At 35.2% G+C, this 17,428-nt stretch overlaps 1 protein-coding gene across 6 annotated transcripts in view; it reads left to right on the top strand.

Moving 5' to 3' along the window:
- Positions 1 to 17,428, top strand: part of ANKRD17 (ankyrin repeat domain 17) — a 170,108-nt gene that overhangs the window by 132,970 nt on the left and 19,710 nt on the right. For all 6 annotated transcript variants that reach the window (XM_047719497.1, XM_047719496.1, XM_047719499.1 and 3 more), the window contains 5 exons: positions 1,334 to 1,429; positions 2,895 to 3,011; positions 13,363 to 13,534; positions 14,699 to 15,146; positions 15,631 to 15,786. In XM_047719497.1, the coding sequence (XP_047575453.1) occupies positions 1,334 to 1,429; positions 2,895 to 3,011; positions 13,363 to 13,534; positions 14,699 to 15,146; positions 15,631 to 15,786 (989 nt within the window). The remainder of the gene's footprint in view (positions 1 to 1,333; positions 1,430 to 2,894; positions 3,012 to 13,362; positions 13,535 to 14,698; positions 15,147 to 15,630; positions 15,787 to 17,428) is intronic.

The raw sequence follows: 17,428 nt of genomic DNA, 5'->3' as shown, positions 1-17,428 counted from the left end.
TGTAAATTGATTCTTTTTCATGCACAGATACTTTATAAACAGTTTAAAGGGGGGCAGTGTAGAGATAAAATTCTGTATTACAGAGGAGGTTCTTCTCTCCTGAACTCTAGACCAGTATTTCTATTTGAAAAATTACCAGATTGAGTGAGATCTGATAGGGTCTGGTTCATTGTTTTTACTTATGACTTATATCTGGGAAAATACACTTTTTTGTTGCACCTTTTGAAACACAGTGTATTCTGGCTCCACCATATCTGATTTAGGAACATCACCGGAGTTTGTCTTATCTGGTCTAAGTTGAATGTTCTGTATAGGTAATTTATTGCTTATATAAAAGTGATTATTTGGTCAGCCTTTCTAATTTGAAAATTTGGGTCAATAGGTTTGTAAAAACTGCTGTTGAAAATACTACCCATTATATTTATCAGATTCCCTTATCCTTGTTCAGCAAACATTTATTTACTGAGCATTTATTATGTGGAAGAGCCCTTGCTTTGGAGCATTTTATCTGGTCAGTTAATTGCTTGTTCTCTTAGGGCATTAACAACTAACTGTTAGTATCCTTAGTGAATATTATTGGTCTGCATTTTTGATATATTTGTTTCACCCCTCAACTTTATTACCTACTATTTCTATTATTCTATTACTAACTATTCATTAGTTCAATTATCATCAGATAGGAATATTTGAAAAAGATAGGGAGAGATAGAAAAATATACTAAACATGGTCTGTTTAACTGGACTGGCTAATTTGTAGGTGTTGTGTTCAGAGAGTAATAGTGTAGACTGGATAAAGTTAGAGTCTTTTGAGCGCTGGTCTAATGATTTTGAGCTTAGTGAACTGTGTTACGGTGAATCTTATAATCATAGCTCATGCTTTAAGAAAGTGTATCTTACTCCTTTTACACTTCTAGTACAGTGCTGTACATTGTTTTTATATGAAAGAACAAAATTGTTATTTCTACTCTTTTAACACTTAAATTAGGATGCTCACTTATGAAGTAGCTAGAAACAAATGAGGTTTTGTTTTTGTCTTTTTCTTTCAGAAAAAAAAACTTTATTCTTCATACTGATTTTTTTTTTTTTTAATTCATTGTTTAGAATTTTAGGTCAGGTTTTTCTGTACTTGGGAGGGTGGGATGAAGATGAACAGTATAGATTTAACTTAACAGAACCAGAGTCTGTCTCTTTTTCATTTACAGTGCAAATAATATCTAATTAAGACTTTATTTTGTGGCACTGATGCCAAAGTAACCTTAGATAAGACAGACTGTAGGTATACTGAATCCTCTTAGAATCTGTTTTCAATCTGACATTGGTATCTGTTTTTTAGGGTCATGTGAAGGTGGTGCGCTACTTAGTCAAAGAAGTCAATCAGTTTCCATCAGATTCTGAATGTATGAGATACATAGCAACCATCACTGATAAGGTAATACACTGATTAAACTCATCCCACTCTATGAGCTAGCGATCCCATTTGGTTATACATACACACACATATACACACCTATGTGTGTGTCTCCCACTAAGAAAAAAGCCTTAGTCTAAGCAATAATGTGTGGCTTATAGAGTTTTCATTTATCTAGTATTTGAGAATGAACTTCTCTGTTTTAAAGATACTTCAGATTATTTACTTACCTGAAGAAGCACTAAAACTTTCTCTAATAGAATTTTATTTTTTAATAGTACTTGAACTAATTAAATTTTTATGTAAACACTAAACAGTCTAAAGAAAATATTGTTGTTATTCATCATTATTATAATTTATGTATATGTTTATCCAAACTGATAATCTCTTCTGAGAGGAACAAGCCCAGTAGTTGTTTTTTTTTTTTTAAATACCTAAACAAAACTGAGCATAGTCATGGGCAAGAAAACTTTTAATGTCGTCAGCTTAAGAATGAATTAGCCAGAATTTTTGCAGGAAAAGTAGAGAAGGTTAAATAAATCCTGTTAGACATCTAATTGGGATATTCCCCTGATGTTTTGACTTGGGGTTTATACTTAGGTTTGAATAAAATCCCAAGACATGCCTCTGAAAATGGAAAGAGGTCAATGAACCCAAAAATGTCTTTCTACTACATAATAGTGAGCACTATATTTTCATGGATTTTATTTATATAGCTAATTCACTGTCTTGCCTGCCTCTGCATTCCTCTGTGATAATTAACATTCCTGTTTTTGTTTTTTGTTTTTTGTTTTTTTTGGAGGGGTGGGGAGATTAAAAATAAGATGTTACTCTCAATAGGGAAATAGCCCTTTCCTGTTAAGTAGTGTGTTCTAAGAATGAAATCACTGAGAAAAGTACATAAGTACCCATGTCTGTAATTTCTTTAAGCGTAATTCTTGCACATGAAGTTGTAACAACCAAGCTTAAAGCTTTGAGAACAGTGTCTGCCAATAAAGTTCTTTAACATTTTTTAAACCCATTTTCTTTGTTGACATTGACCTTTTCCTTTATCCCATTAGCCAGCTGGCATAAATTACTGCAGTTCTGTTTGCCGTATGATTTGTCCATTGAAATGTTAGGAGTAAATAATTTTAGTTTCCAAAGTACCAGTCAAATGGATATTATTTGGAAGGACAGTAAAGGCTCTTGCTTGTGTATTTTAAAAAAACACATAACAGGGTTCCTGGCTGCCTCAGTCAGTAGAGCATGAGACTTTTGATCCCAGGGTCTTGAGTTCGAGCCCCATGGTGGGTGTAGAGATGATAAAGAAATAAACTTAAAAAATGTACACCATTTATATTATTTTATTCTGTACCCTTTTTTGCCCTGCCACTAATTTTTATTGCTTATGTTCATTCAAGTACCTTAACTATTGTGTTTTCAGGAATCTCTCTAAATGTGAATTGTTTTTTGAGGCTGCAAACATCTTAATTTTTTATTTTAGGAGATGCTGAAGAAGTGTCATCTTTGTATGGAATCAATAGTACAAGCCAAAGATAGACAGGCTGCTGAAGCAAACAAAAATGCCAGCATTTTATTAGAGGAGTTAGACTTGGAAAAGGTAATGGTAACCTTTACATATGAAAAGTTCTTACTTTTCCTCTTTTGCCTTCCACCTAATTGGTAATCTGTTGTGTTTTGGTTTCATTTCATTTTGTTCTTGCTTTAACCAATGCACATGTTTTTTTCTCCAAGTTTGGCTCAGTTAGAGGGAATTATGACTACTTTAAAAATCATTAAGGTAACTTTCTTTGTAATCAAATTAACAAAATTTTATTACAGGAGTTGCATTGATCTGCAAGTCAGAAAACCTAACCTCAATAATCAAGTTTAGTCTTATATCAACAAATGATCTCTTAATACCCATCCAAATTGATCTTTCATTGATCCTAGACCTTATAATTTATTGCCAACAGATTTATCAGATGTACCAAATGTATTACCATCACATAACCAACCAGGGAACTGCAACCACTTTGTGGAATGTTTAATGAGTACATTTTTTAAATGGATGATTTGTTTTATACTTTTCTCTTTCAGGCAGAGCATCATTCCCATCTATTTCCACAGGGAGTAAAATACTACAGATAACATTTGGTTCTGCAGTCTTGTAGCTCTTTCTCCCCCTTCCTATCAATGAGTCTGTATTCTAGAATGTAACACAAATAGTAATCACAGCAGGAAAAGGAGTTGGAATACATATTCTACCATGTTTGATCTTTTATAAAAAGGTTAAAAATGCTATAAAAAGTTTTTAACTGCTATCAAACTTAAAAGTACTGATTAAATTTATAAAGGCTATATAGTGATAATTTTAACCTTTTTTGACTTGAGTAATTTCCCTTTTTTACTGTATTTGCTGACTTATGTTAAACTATGAATTTCAACTTACATAAACAAAAAATGAATTATTTTCAAGATTTTATTCTAATTCAAGTGTGAAGCTACACTTATTTTTTAGAAAATATATTTAATATTGGAGGTTCTTCATTTAAAATAATCTGGTTTAGGGGCACCTGGGTGGCTCAGTGGGTTAAAGCCTCTGCCTTCAGCTCAGGTCATGATCCCAGGATCCTGGGATGGAGCCCCACATAGGGCTCTCTGCTCAGCAGGGAGCCTGATTCCCTTCCTCTCTGTCTGCCTGCCTCTCTGCCTACTTGTGATCTCTGTCTGTCAAATAAATAAATAAAATCTTAAAAAAAAATTCTGGTTTAAATTCTGATCAAACAAATTAGCTTTTTTGGCCATTTTGAAATTAAAAAAAAATATAAGCACATTGATAGATTGATATTTATAACCATTATAACTATTGCTTTACCTATTTTTATATTGTCTTATCTAATTATTTAAAGCCTACTAAATACCAAGCAATATAATAGTGCCAAGTGGTATGATAAAATATGTATTATTTTAGTCTTCTCACTAAAAAACATCACTACCTTCCCCTTTCAGATGGAGAAACTTGCATCTGTGGGAAGTTAAGTAACTTGCTTAAACTAGAGTAGGGTTTGAACCCAGTTTTTTATTGTTGTTGGTTTTTTTTTTTTTTATTCCAAATTCCCAGGTTCCCACTCTTTTTTTTTTTTTTTTTAAGATTTTATTTATTTATTTAACAGAGAGAGAGCGAGAGAGCGAAAGCACAAACAAGTAGGCAGAGAGAGAGGGGGAAGCAGGCTTCCCGCTGAGCAGAGAGCCCAGTGTGAGGCTCAATCCCAGGACTCTGATATCATGACCTGAGCTGAAGGCAGAGGCTTAACCCACTGAGCCACCCAGGCGCCCCTGGGTTCCCACTCTTAACTGAACATAAACTATCTCTTAGTTCTTTCTTCCTAAAGTACTATAATACCCTGTTTTATCATGACTCTCCTATTTTTACATCTTAGAACTCTCCTGACTCTAAGTTGTTTCATGATATTATTTCTTTTTTGCATTTTTATAAATCTGCATCCTTTCTAGAGCTGAGACATAGATAACTGTTTTTAAATAAAACTTTTAATTTTTTCATGCCTTGATATTTGTACATTACATTAAATGCACCTAGGAATTTATTGCATACCTATAGATTATAAAGTCAGGAAGCAATTTATAGGAGACATCTTTATGAAGATACCTGTTCTCAATCAACTTCATTTTTTTTTCTTTATTAAAATGTATTCAGTTTAAACTGTGAAATATGCAAAGATAACTAAAGAAAAAACTATGTCACCATTGTAACATTTAACTAAAATTAAAAACCTATTATGGTAACTGAAGTCTGTACCTCTACAATTACCTATTAAGCCTTTTAAGAATGTATGTGATCTGCCCACTCATGATACTTCTTACACCTCCCTGATCATATGTATGTATTTTTTTATTACTTTGGTCACTTTGCTCCATCCATACTGACCATCCTCTTTTTGTTCTTACTGTGCCTTCTGCCTTAATTGTCCCTTCATTTGCCTCTTACTTTAGTCTCCCTTCCACAGACACACTTACTACTCTTCTTCCCTTCTCTGTTTTCACTGTGTAACATTCTAAATACTGTATTATATTTAGTTATCTTGTTAGACTCTACCACTACAATGCATGTACCACAAAATGGTGCCTGGCATGTCATAGGCGGTCAATAGGTATTTCTTGGGAAAATAAATATTCACACATATGGATATGGTGTACTTTTTTTTTTTTTAAAGAATCCTATGAACACATTAATCCTTGCTTTTCCCTCTCTCAGTAATTGATTGATATTGGCAGTTGATAGTGCTTTAACTGTAGAATATAATCCATAGAAAGTTTGTTTCCAGTTTTTTTTGTCACTACAAATAATGTTACAAAAAAAAATCCTTACACGTATTCCCTTATATTTGGGTGATTTTGTTTTTATAGAATAAGTTTCTTCACTTGGGTCAATATATTTTAAATTTAATACTTCTAGAATATTCTCCTGCTATTAGCAACAAAGTGTCATTTCCTTGAATTCTTTGCAATATTTCTTAACCTTGATGTTCCTGCTTTCAAGAACCTCAGGTTTAAAGCAAATTAAAAGAAACTTCTTTCAAATGTCATTGCATATTTTTCCACACTACTAAAACTCAAAGTGATAAATAATTCTTTTTTTTTTTTTTTAAGATTTTATTTATTTGACAGAGAGAGAGAGAGAGAGAGAGATCACAAGTAGGCAGAGAGGCAGGCAGAGAGAGAGAGGGGAGGAAGCAGGCTCCCTGCTGAGCAGAGAGCCCGATGCGGGGCTCGATCCCAGGACCTGGGATCGTGACCTGAGCTGAAGGCAGAGGCCTTAACCCACTGAGCCACCCAGGCGCCCCAAAGTGATAAATAATTCTTAACCATTAAACTAATTAGATGTAAATTGATTCTTTTTCATGCACAGATACTTTATAAACAGTTTAAAGGGGGGCAGTGTAGAGATAAAATTCTGTATTACAGAGGAGGTTCTTCTCTCCTGAACTCTAGACCAGTATTTCTATTTGAAAAATTACCAGATTGAGTGAGATCTGATAGGGTCTGGTTCATTGTTTTTTACTTATGACTTATATCTGGGAAAATACACTTTTTTGTTGCACCTTTTGAAACACAGTGTATTCTGGCTCCACCATATCTGATTTAGGAACATCACCGGAGTTTGTCTTATCTGGTCTAAGTTGAATGTTCTGTATAGGTAATTTATTGCTTATATAAAAGTGATTATTTGGTCAGCCTTTCTAATTTGAAAATTTGGGTCAATAGGTTTGTAAAAACTGCTGTTGAAAATACTACCCATTATATTTATCAGATTCCCTTATCCTTGTTCAGCAAACATTTATTTACTGAGCATTTATTATGTGGAAGAGCCCTTGCTTTGGAGCATTTTATCTGGTCAGTTAATTGCTTGTTCTCTTAGGGCATTAACAACTAACTGTTAGTATCCTTAGTGAATATTATTGGTCTGCATTTTTGATATATTTGTTTCACCCCTCAACTTTATTACCTACTATTTCTTCCCCTACTTTTTTCCTTGTAAACTTGCATTCCTTTTTAGGGAGTGTGTAGAGTGTATTTTTTAAAATATTTCTATTAGGGGCACCTGGGTGGCTCAGTGGTTTAGAGCCTCTGCCTTCGGCTAGGGTCATGATCCCAGGGTCCTGGGATCGAGCCCCGCATCGGGCTCTCTACTCAGCAGGGAGCCTGCTTCCTCCTCTCTCTCTGCCTGCCTCTCTGCCTCCTCGTGATCTCTGTCTGTCAAATAAATAAATAAATATTTTAAAAAAATATTTCTATTAGACATTTTTAGTTGGCTTTTTTTGCCATCACCTGAAGCTTCTAATATGCCTATTCCACAATCCTAATTTTATACATTTCATTCTCTTATCATCTTTTCACCTTTACTGCCTCTTGAATTCTCCCTCCAACAATCTGGACAACATTGCCTACCAGTATATTGTAGGATTCATTTGTCCTTCCCCCTACACTGTTCCTTACTCTTTTCTTCTTCTTCTTACTCGTATGTACCCTAGTAACTAAATGTACAGAAAAAAATTCAACCCTGATGATGAATTTCACTTTAAATGGGTGACAATAAATTCTTTAATGCTGCCTATTTATACTGTATTTCCCTAATTTATTTCATTCTCCCACTCATTTAGACCACTATTACTTTCTTTTATCCTGTGACTTCCAATACCTCCTCTCCTTCACCCTCAGTTAACTACCTTGCATTCTAGCTCAGTGAGAGAACTGTAGCTTCAGAAGTAAACTGTCAGACTTTCCCCACCCCATCTCCCCACCCACGAGTTTCTATCCATATTCTTCCTCCCATTTACTAAGTAAACTTTTTGTAACCAGTCCATCTAGTGAACTAAATCTGGTCTCCCTTACTCAAAAACATTGTGGCAATTTTTTCTTTGTCCTATATCATTTTTCCTCTTCTCTTGGGTCATTCTTATCAGCATATGAGCTTAGTTTCCAAACTTAAAAATCCCCTTGATTCCTCCAACTCCCTTTCCCCAGTTTTCAGCTATAAGCCATTCCTTTGCTCCTCTTTGCAGCTAAACAGTAACAGCAAAGTCGTCTTATTTTGGCTATTCCCAATTCTTCATCCTTCTTTATTTATTTATTTTTTTAAGATTGATTTATTTGAGAAAGAGAGAGCATCAGGGGGAAGGGCAAAGTGAGGGAGAGAGAATCCTAGGCAGATTCCATGCTGAGTGTGGAGCCCAACACAGGGCTTGATAACATGACTCTGAGATCGAGACCCCGGATGAAACCAAGAGCTGGACGCCCAACCAACTGTGCCACCAGGCACCTAGAATTTTTCATCCTTTTCAAATCTACTTCTGTCAGGCTCTTAACTCTCACAACCTCAACAAAACTGCTTTTATGGTCCCCTGTGACTTTCATGTAGCCACTTCATTCTTCTCTCACTAAGCCAGTAACACATAATGTACTCTTTTCACTTGACCTCTATTGCTCTACACACTCTTAGCTTGGTTTTTCTCCTATCTCCCTGAATGGTCTTTCTGTGTCTCCTTTGCTGCTACTTCCTTTTCTTTTCCCTTAGTTGGCAAGCCCCTTAGCTCTTTATATGGTCATCTTCTTGCACTGGTCATCTCATCCTGCTTCTTAAATTTAAATTTAAATATATACCAGCTGATCCCAAATATATATTTTTAGCACAGACCTCTTCCCTAAACTTCAGTCTCATATCCATCTAGCTACTCAACCTGTCCATTTGGATACCAATTAGAGATCTCATACTTGTGTCCAAAAGTCAACTCATGATCTTTGCCTACCCCAGAACCACAACTCTGACTTGTAACTGCTTATATAGCTTATGCACTGGCTGTCCTCTTTGCCTGAAATCCTTCAAATCTATTAGATGTTCACGTAAACCTTACCTTTGTGAGGCTTACACTGACCACCCTCTTTAAAATCAGAACCCCGGGGGCGCCTGGGTGGCTCAGTGGGTTAAGCTGCTGCCTTCGGCTCAGGTCATGATCTCAGAGTCCTGGGATCGAGCCCCGCATCGGGCTCCCTGCTCGGCAGGGAGCCTGCTTCCTCCTCTCTCTCTCTGCCTGCCTCTCTGCCTACTTGTGATCTCTCTGTCAAATAAATAAATAAATAAAATCTAAAATAAATAAATAAATAAATAAAATCAGAACCCCTTGGGGTTCCTGGGTGGCTGTCAGGTAAGCATCCAACTCTTGATTGCAGCTCAGATCATGATCTCCACGTCATTAGATCAAGCCCTGTGTGCGATGAGCCTGGCTAAGATTCTTTCTCCCTCTTCCTCTGCCCCTGGCCCCCTCCACCTCCTCACTTACTCTCTCAACAATAACAACAAAAAAAAATCACTTTAAAATCAAAACCCCTTATCTCTCCCCATATATGTACTTGTCTTGTCTTCCCTTTCTCTAGTATCTTACATTGTATTTAACACATTTTTGAAGACTGTGTAATGTATTATGTTTGTCATCTGTGTGCCCCCCCCCACTAAATGTTAAGTTTTATAAGCTTCATGAGGGTAGGGATCTTTTGTCTAGTTTACTGATTAGTTCAAAGATTAGAACCATGTTTATAGAACCATGTTTAGTACATAGCAAATTAGCAATAAATTTTTTCTGGATCTTACCCTTCCATTCCCCTGATCCTCCCTAAACTCTTTTTCTGTTATTGGTATCACTACTCAGGAGTCAGTAATGAAATCTTGCTGTAACTTTCAGCTGCTCACTTATCTTTGCTTCCCTCTATCTAGCAAATGAATTCATGCAGTAAGTTAACAACCCAGTGCCTGGTATAGACGCTCCACGTACTAAACCATATCACTGTCATCATCATCATCTTCATTTGAGCTGTGGCAATTGAGCCTCTGTTCCATCCTCTCCTCTCAGTTACCATTTGTCACCTGAAGGATTGCAGTGGGCTTCCTACCAATAAGTATTTTTGTCTCTTTCACCTTTTGCCTTCATTTTAATCCTTCTCCATTCCAGTGTAGCTTTTCCACAGTTCCCATAGTTTTCTTATACACAGGTGGGATTACCTTACCCCCTCCTCAGAAACTGTCAGTCTCTCTTTATTGTCTCCTCAGAAACTGTCAGTTTCTCTTTATTGTCTGCGTTCGAAAATCCAAACATTCAGGTCCTCCCAGCTTACTACTTCTCTAGGCTCATCACTCGCTATTGTTTGTTTTCTACTGCTCACATATCTCGTTTACTTTCACTTATGTAAATATGCGATAGCATTTTTTTAGTCTGGACTGCCTCTCCCCAGATTCTTAAGTTCTCATCTTAAAAAGTTTGATTCTCAAAATCACATTGCTTCCTGAAACCTCAATTAGAAATCACCGCTTGAGTTAGGGCCTTTTCCTTTTCATCCTGAGGTTATTCTACAACTTGACTTTTTTCTTCAAAGCCTTTCCCCTACCCCATATAGTCTCAATATAGCAGTTCCCCTGTAAGTGAAATGAGGTCATTTGTGAGAAAATAGAGGATGTGGACTGAATTTCTAAATCTGTTTTCTGTACCTCCAGACTTCATGGTTTATTCTGCTTTCATCTGTTCTTTTTGGGATCTTGTATCAGTTGTTACCACCTCTCCCATATTCTTTTATCTTTAATGTCTACAACTGCACTAACTCCTATCCTCTGCCTACATAATCAAGGTAACTATATTATAATGAAACTTTACCTCAAATTTAGTATTTTGTTTGCCTTTTCCAGATACTATAAGAGAATAATCTATGCTTTTTGACTCTACTTTTAATTTTTAATTCTCAGCCCAGGATCAATTGCCTACTCCCCTCCTACTCTAGTGAACTAACTATAGCAGGGATCACCAGTGGCATCTTAACTGCCAAATTTTGCTACCTCTTTTCAGTTCTTAATCATACTTGTGATACTTATCAGTGTTGATCACTTTCCTTCATAAAACTCTTCTTCCTCTATCTGATTTTGCCTTTCTAAACTCTCATTTGCTCTTCTTTTTAAATATTGAATATCCCCCTCCTGTATATATAATACACACACAAAAATACAGATTCAGGGGCGCCTGGGTGGCTCAGTGGGTTAGGCCGCTGCCTTCGGCTCGGGTCATGATCTCAGGGTCCTGGGATCGAGTCCCACATCGGGCTCTCTGCTCAGCAAGAAGCCTGCTTCCCTCTCTCTCTCTCTCTCTGCCTGCCTCTCCGTCTACTTGTGATCTCTCTCTGTCAAATAAATAAATAAAAATCTTTAAAAAAAATACAGATTCATGTAATTAATAACTTTTTCCCTTTGGTGATCTCATCTAATTGTTGGTTTCATATACCTGCAAACTTATGATGCCTCTTAATAAATGTGTATCTAAATTTCTAATTCTGCTTAAGTTTTTAGATACCTTCATGTAGATACCTTCTTTTATAGCTGTAATCTGAAATAATGTCCTTTGGAAAGAAATAGTTTTCCTGAGACCTCTGAATTTGTGCTCCACTATTTAGTGAGATGAAAGGGTTAGTACATCTATGGGATTACCCACATACTAGCCATAGAACTTTAAGATTTAGAGAGAAAATACCTTGCCTTTAGGGCAGAACTCCTAAACCACCAGTCTGATAATCCAGATTTACTATTGTCAAAGACCTCCTCAACTGTTAGAACTAAGGCCTGAGGCACCTACATACCTAAGACCCAACTGCACCTATAAACTAAGACCTACCTTAGCCCATCACCCCCACCCACATCTAGACCAAATGGGTCTGCTTTCTGATTTAAATTTTGCTATTCTTAAAATAGTTCTTTTTCCCCTTGATACCAGTCAAAACGACCTCCTACCACCAGGCAAAAAATCCAGCAAATCCAAAAATCCATCCTGGCTTAACCATAAGTTTTAAACTTCCTTGGTTATTTTGATCGCCATATACCTTTTTCAAGGCTTTTCTGTCCATACAGATAGGATACAGATAAAATAGGTTTTATTTGGTCCCAATTGCTTTGAAAATATTTTCTTGGCATATCCTTCACCCCCCTTCTACTCCTTCTTTCCCCTTCCACTTAACCTACTCATTCTGTCAAAGTCAGATTCAGACAGGACAACCTCACTGGAGTTGAGAGGGAGAAAGCACAATTCCTGAGGGCAGGCAGCTAGCTCCATTTAAGCAAGGCTTCAATGAGCAGAGTCACATACGCTTACTTCCTTCTTTCAAATGGCTTCAGTCAGATATTACTCCTTTTCCTGTGTAGTAAGGGAGTGAAGTCACCTGTGTTTTCGTCTCAGTTCTTCTGTAAGGTGAAAAGCTGCTCTTTTACTGGTCTTCATACGTGTTTGTGTACTTCTGGAAGACTAGCAAAACTTTCCAGGGCTACCATGCAGACAATTTTTTGATCTTTAACATCCCATTTGTATTCTTCCTGAAATCCCTCTGCCTGAGAAAGTATCGGTGTTCTGCAAATTCTCTTTGATTTTTCCTCTTTTCAGGGACAAAAAATGTTTCTTTCATGCAAGAGAATGTAATTATGGTGCACTGCCCGAGGGTGTAAAAACTTTCAAGGTGGACAAAACCTTTCAGGTTATCTAACACGGATAATTTGAAAAGGCAGAAAGGTCTAGCAAAAGCAAAAGACTTAAAAAACTTAAAAAATAAAATGAAGTCTGATTTGCCTTTGGAGCCATATTTGAGCTCTGGTTTTATTAGTTAGGATATTGTGATATTTTCCATAAACTGTCATTGTTTTGATACTTACATTTAAAATACACAAAGACACACACATAATACACAGAATACGGGATTACATAATACAGGGAGTACATAGTTTGAAAATGTCTTTTAGAGAACATGGAAATGAAACCATTTGAAGATGATTTTTTCCCTTTATGAATCAAGAAGGAGAATTTAATAGTTAACATCACTTATTAAGAGATGTTATACTTTTAAGCTTGTTCTTAATTTTTTTGATGATGAGAGTAACCATTTTCACAAATAAAAAACAGTGAACAGTTATATTAAATAAAATTGAAAGCTACCATCTTTCTGCTACCCTTCTTCCAGTCCCACTGTAGTTAGTAGCTTTGATTTGTATCCTCTTCACCTTTTTTCTGTTTCTACAAATAGAGCTACATAAAAGGGTTACTTTCCCAATAAATGGGATCACTGGTCCGCAGTTTGTATTCTTTTCTTCTAACCAGAGTAATTTGGGAGCATATTACCATATGCACATTTCTTCAGTGATTAAGAAATTATGTATCATTCACCCATTTTAAAATTAAATTGGTTTTTATCATTAATTTGATCTTGACATTTAAAAATATTTTCTCTTTACTGTGGTTTGACTATGATCTTGATCAAACAATAAATTGAACTAGATGACTTCAAATTTTATGATATTCTAGTTCCATTGTGCTAAAATGACGTTATGTGAAAACTTTTTTTTACAAAGCAGTTCTGTTTTATTGATCCTTTCACAGTTAAGAGAAGAAAGCCGGAGGCTGGCTTTGGCTGCCAAAAGAGAAAAGAGAAAGGAGAAGAGACGAAAGAAAAAGGAAGAACAAAGAAGAAAACTAGAAGAAATTGAAGCCAAAAATAAAGAGAACTTTGAACTCCAAGCTGCTCAAGAAAAAGAAAAACATAAAGTTGAAGGTATTTTCTCTAGATTACCATTTAATTTGATTCATGTAATAGGTTGCAATCAAAATTATATTTCCTTAACTATCAATAACTTAAGGTAAAAGTAGATTTCTAAATCATTAAGCCCTTGAAGTACTTATATACTATTTTCATTTACTGATTTCTCCCTAGCTTTTTATTTTGAAGAATTTCAAAGCTACAGGACAAGATGGAAGAATGATAAAATGAATACCTCAACACTCTCCACCTAGATTTTTAAAATAAACATTTTACCATATTTGCTTTATTTTTTTTCTCTCTAAATATATATGCATATTATTTTCTAAGCTATCAGAAAGTAAATTGCACACATCCTGACATTGTACCTATAAAACTTCCAATACATATCCTAGGAATGACATGGGCTTACATAATCACAACACCTTTTATAATACCTAAAAAATTAAGAGTAATTCCATAGTATCATTTATTGTCCTAAGATATTTAGATTTTTTTTTCTCAAAATGAGGGAATTATTTTAACTAGGTTCTAACTAAAGGATTATTTGATACGAAGATATTGTGAGGAGAAACGATTGCCATTAAACCACCAAATATATATGCATTGTGTGTGTTTGTGAGTATAATTTCCCTCTCCTGCAGCCTTTTATTTTGAAAAATGTCCAAACTATAGAAAAGTTTATGGAATAGTACAATGACCACCTGTCAACTAGATTAAAACATTGGCACATTAATTTAGTTTATCTTTTTTCCTCTCTTTTTGAACAAATTACGTGTAAGTTGGACACCCTATGCAAAATTACCACTAAATACTTGAATATGTATTTCCCAGAAAAAGAACATTATTTTATGTGACCACAGTAACATCATTATTACACACATAAAATTTAATAACATAATAATATGTAATATACAGTACATATTCATATTTCCCAGATTGTTCCGAAAATATTTTTTGTAATGGCTTACTGTGCTTTTTTTAGGACTTGAGCACAGAGAGGATAATGGGTGTCATATCCATCTAATTACTGATGAATGCTGGAATGATTGATGACTTTACATCTAATAGTCGCAGAGTAACTCCTGTCTTTATTGTTTTTCAAGTGTTTAAAGGTAAATGTACTCTAAAAATGTTTAGACCTTGCTAATTTGGTATTGCTGGTATTGGCTTTTACAGATGAGCCTGAAGTCTTGACAGAGCCTCCAAGTGCCACAACCACTACTACCATAGGTATATCTGCAACATGGACAACCTTGGCAGGTTCCCATGGTAAAAGAAATAACACCATAACTACAACCAGTTCAAAGAGGAAAAACAGGAAAAATAAAATTACTCCAGAAAATGTTCAGATTATATTTGATGATCCACTACCAATCTCATATAGTCAGCCGGAGAAGGTAAACGGAGAGTCCAAGAGCAGCAGTACCAGTGAGAGTGGGGACAGTGATAACATGAGGATTTCCAGCTGCAGTGATGAAAGCAGTAACAGCAACAGCAGCCGAAAGAGTGACAATCATTCACCTGCTGTGGTGACCACCACCATGACCAGCAAGAAGCAGCCATCAGTTCTGGTTACATTTCCGAAGGAAGAGAGAAAATCTGTTTCTGGCAAGGCTTCAATAAAGTTAGTTCTAATTTTCATTTTATTATTTATAGTATCATCATGAAATTCTTTGTTGCTGATTTTTTTAGTAAAAAAAGCAAATTAACAATTGGCAAAATTTTTTGTCTTTGTCTGTGTTTGTCTTTGTGCTAAAGAAGTCACAATTTCATTTTAACGGAAGAATAGGCTATTTTTGAAGTTTTTTGTTAATGAAAGAGAAAATTATTTTTACTATGTAACTTCTTTATTTTGGTTGTTAAATTTTAGCCCATGACAAGTATTGATTGTGGTTTCTTAGGGGTCATTATAGTTCAGCTCTGCTAATTTTGACCTCTGATTGACTCTTCATGTTATGCTAAATACTGGAAAGTGAGAAATAAGTTGCTCACTTGTTTACCATATTTATTCTAAAAATAAATAAAACAAAATTATGCAATAGATTGCCTCTATCATTTAAAATTCTACATTTGTTCTATATTTAATTATTTTCCTCCCTCTGTTAAAGACTGTCAGAGACTGTCAATGAAGTAACCAGTAATTCTCTGTCTACTTGTACAAAATCTGGTCCATCTCCCCTTTCCTCTCCAAATGGGAAGTTAACAGTAGCAAGTCCTAAGCGTGGACAAAAGAGAGAGGAAGGATGGAAGGAAGTTGTAAGAAGGTAAGTGATTGTTTCTTTGTTTTTTTCATTCTTTTTACATGAGATGTTGTTTACCTTACTGTTAGATTCATTCAGCTATTCCAAAAGTTGCGTATGAACTGGTAGCCCAAGGCTGAATCTGGCTAACAGATAGAGTGTACACCATATTTTAGATTAAAAAAAAAAAAAAGTAGGCACTAGTACTTCTAAAATTAGGAGATTTTACATAAAAAGTACAGAGACTTCACGAAAAAATTACAAGGATGATTGTGGTATTTGCTGGACTCCCAGGTATTGCTATTTGGTAGAGAACTAACTTAAATCTTTAAGGTGATAGATTGTGTCTTACTCAGTTTTGTAATCTCAGAGCCCAGCATGTGGTATCTTCTACATGCTTGTAAATATTTGAAGAATGAGTAAGTATTGCTTTTAAACTATTCTTCTTGTCTTTAAGCAACATGATGCCTTTATTTAAAGGATTTTAGAACTGAAATATTTGGTTATGTTTTGCTTGGGATTTTTTGGGTTATGTCTCAAAAAGTAAAACAGTATCTCAAACTAAAAGGTAGTAAGATACCACAGAGGATCTATTGTAAATCTTTAATGACCTATTTTAAAGAACTTCCCAGAAATTCCAACAAAAACTTAAGCTTTTGAATATTTGAAATAAGAGCTGTAATGAGCCAAACTTATTCCTCTTAATCCCAAAATGCACTGTTTGGTTTTTTGTTTTTGTTTTTTTTCATATTATTGACTAAGGCCTCCCCCTACCACCATCTCGGTCTTCGTTGGTCTCTGTGTCTCTATCTTATATTCATTCACATGTACACACACACACTCATTCATGTATACACATTCTGTTGAACTAACTAAAATCAGTTGCAACATTAGAGTACTATCTATCCAAAAGTAAGGTAATTCAGTTTTTCTGCATGTATTTTATACTGTGGTATACTAAGAAATTCTTAACTAATTTGAAAGTAATGATCTCTGACTGGTTATTTTGCCCTTTAGAGAAAAAGGGAATTATCAAGTAACTTAGTTATGCATATAAAAGGGTAGGGGTCATAGCTAGCCTTTAAAAAAATGTAACATTTTAATATTTAATCTACCATTCTAAATAAATAATGTACTTGTTCAATAAAGCATAGTTGGCTCATTCTCTTTATGGAGAATTATACTATATTTCTTTTAGAAGCATCCTTTTTTTAGGCTGGTCAGAAATGTATATGTACCTTTTCTAAAGTGTGAATGTTTAGAACTGTAAAGCAGTTTTGCAAATGTTAAGACAGGTTTTGTCTTTTTGAAATTTGAGCAGGCTCTTCTCTTTCCTCATACCATTAAACATCCTTTAGCAAGCTTCCAGTGTTGGTGGATAATCATTTTAATGCCTCTAAAAGAATGAAAGGAAACAATGCATTTTTAATATCATTCTTTCAGTTACATATTAGACAATAAAAAGAATGTGAGTCAAACACCCAGAAGTACCCACAAGAAGCTTTTCTTGTTTCCTCCGTCTCGATTGGTGCCCAACCAGTGTGTCTTTACGACACCCTCTTAGAGCACTTGTGGCATGCTGTTGGGGCTTTCCTGCTAGCTGTCTACATAGTCAATATAGATGGGCAGGAATCTATGTTTATCTTATTTGCCGTTAGTATTTGCA

Source organism: Lutra lutra, chromosome 2, assembly GCF_902655055.1.
Source record: "Lutra lutra chromosome 2, mLutLut1.2, whole genome shotgun sequence".
Classification (NCBI taxonomy): Eukaryota; Metazoa; Chordata; class Mammalia; order Carnivora; family Mustelidae; genus Lutra; species Lutra lutra.
The sequence above is the reverse complement of the archived record's forward strand: the minus strand, read 5'-3'. Positions and strand labels throughout refer to the sequence as shown.